The sequence below is a fragment of the Morone saxatilis genome, unplaced genomic scaffold (genome assembly GCF_004916995.1).
Source record: "Morone saxatilis isolate NCDOM2014 unplaced genomic scaffold, NCSU_SB_2.0 Contig9, whole genome shotgun sequence".
NCBI classification, from domain to species: Eukaryota; Metazoa; Chordata; class Actinopteri; family Moronidae; genus Morone; species Morone saxatilis.
In genome coordinates, this window is record NW_023340268.1 from 953,591 (window position 1) to 958,562 (window position 4,972).

At 37.4% G+C, this 4,972-nt stretch overlaps 1 protein-coding gene across 2 annotated transcripts in view; it reads right to left on the reverse strand.

Annotated features, from left to right (window-relative positions):
- The window catches only part of LOC118342352, a 7,002-nt gene extending 2,041 nt beyond the window's left edge, over positions 1 to 4,961 (reverse strand). For both annotated transcript variants that reach the window (XM_035680845.1, XM_035680844.1), the window contains exons 1-4: positions 4,519 to 4,961; positions 2,949 to 3,185; positions 1,275 to 1,542; positions 433 to 525 (exon numbers count right to left, since the gene is read on the reverse strand). In XM_035680845.1, the coding sequence (XP_035536738.1) occupies positions 433 to 525; positions 1,275 to 1,542; positions 2,949 to 3,116 (529 nt within the window). In that variant the 5' untranslated portion in view covers positions 3,117 to 3,185; positions 4,519 to 4,961. The remainder of the gene's footprint in view (positions 1 to 432; positions 526 to 1,274; positions 1,543 to 2,948; positions 3,186 to 4,518) is intronic.
- Between the last annotated feature and the right edge of the window lie 11 nt (positions 4,962 to 4,972).

Sequence of the window (4,972 nt, forward strand, 5' to 3'; positions counted from 1 at the left end):
CACAAATTTAATATTATCTTGAAAAAATCTTATTTTGAGATCTTGACAAAAAGAAAAAGTACCTTTTTGACACTTCTGTACTTTTACTCAAGTAAAATTCTGAATTTCTTCTACCTGTATCAGAGTTTTTTTCACATTGTTATTGTTTTTAACGCCTGCCATCGGGTGGGAGGTGGTAGAAACACAAACACTGCCATTTTTGTCCACTGGGGGCGCCATAATCAACACACACTTTGGACTTAAAGTAAAAGGTGTGATCATCTGTGGTTCCAATAAGAGAATAAAACAGCCCATTTGACCACCATATGAACATTAAACTTCATTTTCATACATAAAACTTACACAAATAAGTCAAATAATTCTGGTTAAGGGTTAAAGTTTAGCACCTATCTCTGGTCTTTATGTTGCTGTGTTAATGTAAATCCATCCTACCTGTTTTCGTCACAGCAGCTGTTGTTGTTGTTGTTATTGTTGTTGTTGTTGTTGTCCAGGCGGTTTGCTCGGTGCTGGTTGGCTCCGGCTGCACTGATTAATCAATACAAAAGATATTTTTACACATTATTAACAACCAGTTGCTATTTCTCTCCTCTGATACAAAGCACAATACCTGCTCACCTCGCTCCTGTAAATGTCAACATTTTGTTTATTGTAAAGATCAAAATTGATTATATAATAATCTTTCAGTCTCTTGTTGAAAGTTGACTGCAGAATAAATGAACTCAGTGCTGTTTAACGTGTATAATAATATATTAATATCTATAAGAACTAATAACTTCTACAGCTACTTAAAACATGTTTATTCCTTTATCACACTGTAAATAAGTTAAAAGTTAGTTAGTTACTGTACGTACTTTCAACTGAAGAAATGGTCCAATTAAGATAATTAATTGAGTATAATTTATGGAAACAAAAACAGTAAATGCACAATATTATTTATTATTAATTATTTATTGTACATTTATTTAAATGAAAACTAAAAAAGAAAACATGACTGAAAGTTAATTATCAATAGGGTCAAAGTGTCGACATACATTAGGTCCTCCAATGAGCTGTTTGCTTGTGTTTTTTTCCAAATAGAGAAATTAAATTAAAGATTAGTTTAAAGACAAATATTAAGACATTTATACAAATAACAGTAACAATAATGTGTGTATGATGTGGCAATGTGTAATTTCCACATTAAAATCCTTAAATAGAAAGAAAGGCCCCGCCCCTTAAAATCCGGCCAGTGAGCTCAGAGAAACTTCCCCCTGCAGGAACAAGAAGGAGCTCACCTGTCAGCCTGGTGACTTTGCTCACCAGCTTCACCTTGCACTGATACTCTCCAGCGTCCTCTGGCTGCAGGTCCTGGATCTGCAACTTCGCTGTGGTAGCTGAGCCGCCCCCCCCCCTCTCCGGTTTCACTGTACCGTTTCTGAACACGGTGAAGATGAGCTCCCACTTCTCCCTCTCCCTCCTCCGGTAGAACCACCTCTGTCTGTGTTTGAGGAGCTGCTGCAGGGGAGCAGCAGCGTCCGGCCTGCAGACACCTGAAGTCACGACCTGAGGGGCAGAAACAGAGAGGCATTGTGGGTATTTGTCACAGTGTCTGTCGGTTAGGGTTTTTCCCTCCAGTATTTATATTTTTTATAGAATACACAGCGACCTTATGAACCTGCCTGAGTCACATTGTCTTAAGCCACGTTGGTTGAATGTAACTGAGTACATTTACTCCAATTTTAAGGTGTTTGTTGTGATGAAGCAGCTTCTACGAGTCATTTTTAGTGACACAGAAATATTCCTGATTAAGTTCTTTTTACTGGGTATTTTGTTTTCACAGTGTGAATAAAAAGTATAAAATTAAGTCAGTGTCACTTAGAAAAAGGTACTTGATCAAGAATTGTGCAAATAAATAAGTAACTGAAATATGCATCTAATGGAAGCAGAGATGTAAATGTGAAAGTGAATGTAAGTGACAAACATATTGAGATTTCTCTTCATCATCTTCTCTGTTAAATAAAAGAAGAAGCTAAGAACATCTGGAGCAAACATATCCACAGTGTGGGATAACTAAAAATGTAATGTATTACTCATTACTCCTTTCAAAAGTAACATTACTTACTAACAGTAATTAGTTAACTCGATAATTCTCCTACATTTCTATTTTATTTTCATTAAATGTGTATTTCCTGTCTGTTTTGTATCTGGAGCTGTGGAAGTGAACGTCCACAGTGTGGGATCAATAAAGTCTTTTCTTATCTTAGCAAGACGTAACGTAAACTCTTAGTGATGAGTGATCACTGCTGGTGTGAACCGTAATTCCTCCAAACTCAAACCCCTCTCACTTCCTTTCTGTAGAGCCATGGAGTGTGTCACTGCTGGATGCCTCTGAGTGTGCAGCTCTCTATCTCCATCACTGAACCCTGGTCCTTTACCTCACCGTTGCCGTTGGTTTCATACATCCTGAGGTGGGTGGTGTTTGTGACACATTCAGACTGTGGGAATATTAACTTTTAAATCCCTCCCATCCCTTCTTACAACCAACATCCTCTTTTATGCAGAAAAAATTCTACAGAAAGTTTCATTTAAAAGCTGCTCCACAGCATCTTTCACAACTTATCAGACCGACTTACTTCCCTTCAGACAGACAGCGGTTTCTGTGGATTTCTATGGAAATCAGTTCATTCATCACACTCAATATTTATTTTTGTATTTATGTATGTATGAATAACTTAAATACAAACACAATGATTCCTTCTTACAGGTGGTTACACACTAATGAAAACATACCTGTGATTATTATATTCCATTTCTGACAATAGATCCTCCTCAATGGACATAAAGAGTAACACATTGGGAACATTTTTGGATAAAGACCTTAAAACTGGACTGATTTCTGTATCTATCTTTTCAACCGCTTAAAGACACTTCTGAATATGTTTCCCATAATGCACCACTCTCAGCTCTACCTGTGAGCACCTGCAGCTCGGCCACCAGCTGCTGGTTGCAGTGATACTCTCCGCTGTCGGACTCATCGAGCTGCAGGAGCTGGAGGCTGCCGTCGGGCAGCAGGAGGTAGCGTTGGGTGTCCTCGTTGGTCTCGTGGACGCTCCTGTCCCGGTGAGTCCAGACCACATCAGAGCTGTCGGCGCCGGGACACCGCAGGCGGATGTGGTGGTCCTCCGGGACTGAAACCCGGATCGCTGCTGGAGGAGAGGATAAGATCTGAATCTCTTTTTTATCCGTTATTGGAGATGTTATAAATCCTAAATCATTCTAGAAACATATGATAGAAATATGATGTCTTCTTATCCTTCATTTGCTGCTGTGTCACTCACATCCTGCTGATGGGCAGTTTTTAGCTCTGGTTCCTCTTTTATCTCATGGAAACATTCTCGCTGTCAGCCTCAAATAACAAAGCAGGAAACATGTCTGACAGATTACTGCCAGTGCACAAGGCCCAGCTAAAGTTCATCTGAGTTGCTCCTCTGGAGGCGGGAAAATGTTTTATTGTTTTGTTGCATAAATACGAATAAACCGTAGTCACTAAAGTTAGAGTGAATTAAATCATCGTATCATCCAAACCTTTAGTACTCTTCATCCCTCTGCAGACGCCCTCAACCACATCATCACACTGTAGCATCTGCAGTTTCCTGCTTTTCAACCATCAATATTTCCCATTTTTTAATACATTTGAACTTTTTCTTCATGAACAGCAGTCTGTTCTTCTCATTTATTAGCTGATGCATGCAGATGCTCAGATTGTACCTTCCCACAGGTTTATGGTAACACCACAGAAGTACACCGTAATACTACAACTGGTCGTAATAATAATACAAATTTAAGTTTAGTTTAGACTGTGATAATTGCAAACGCATGGGTGTTACAATCTTATTATATATTAATATATATCGTAATAACAATAATAATAACTTTTTTTAAAATGAATATGGGATACTCTGTGAATAAACACACAGCTTGTCATATATTCATCACATCGTGCAGAATTTCCTTCTATATCATTATCATATGACCCAGTGTTAGCCTGCTAGCTGGGTTATTTTATCAGGTTAGAACAACATTTCCTCGACATATCTGCACGTTCCTGCTGGGATTGTTATTAACTTATTAAAATGAACAATAAAAACATGCTTTTATTAAAGAATTAAATGTTTTATTGTGAAAAATATGTGAAAGTCAAATACTTGTTTTCTTCCTGAAAATAACCTTTAGGTGAACATATAGTCACAGAATATATGTAGGTGATTTTTATGTTTTATATTTAGTTGAGTTAGTTGTTTGTAGTGTTTATTCCAAGTGTTATTATTATTTTATACTGTTTATTTCCTTTGTAACACCATCATGCAGTATAAAATGTTTATTAAAAGTGCAGAAATAAAATGCACTAACTACTTATTTTAGACAGTAAACAATACAATAACATACTAAAATGACTGTTTTTGCACATATAACATGAATCCAAAGCAAATAAACAACAACTGTCCATATGAAAACATTGAATATAACATGCAGCTGTACCTTTGGAGTTTTCACTGCAGCTGATCAGAACTGTGTGCAGGAACCAAACCTGACAGAAGATCATAAAACTGAACATCTTCACATAAAAAGCAACAACTGCAGAAGCTGCTGCTGATCTGACTGAAGCTTCAGGGTGTCTGACACTTTTCCACTCATCATCCCAACTGTTCTTCTTCCTCTTCCCTAAACAGCAACTGTGTGAAGAACTGAGCGTCACTGTCCTGGAAAATGGAGGTTTTATATTCACAGCACTTCACAAGCCTTCAGTAAATCAATGAGATGGTATAAAATGATTGTAACTGCAGAATAAAGAAGCAATTTTAGCTTTTGTAAGAGTTTTTATATTCAATTTAAAGGCTATATATAATATTATTATATTCTCCATATATCTCTCCTCTCCTCCACCTCTGCCTGTGTTGTATCGCAGCCTCTCTCTGGTTTGTTTCCATAGCCG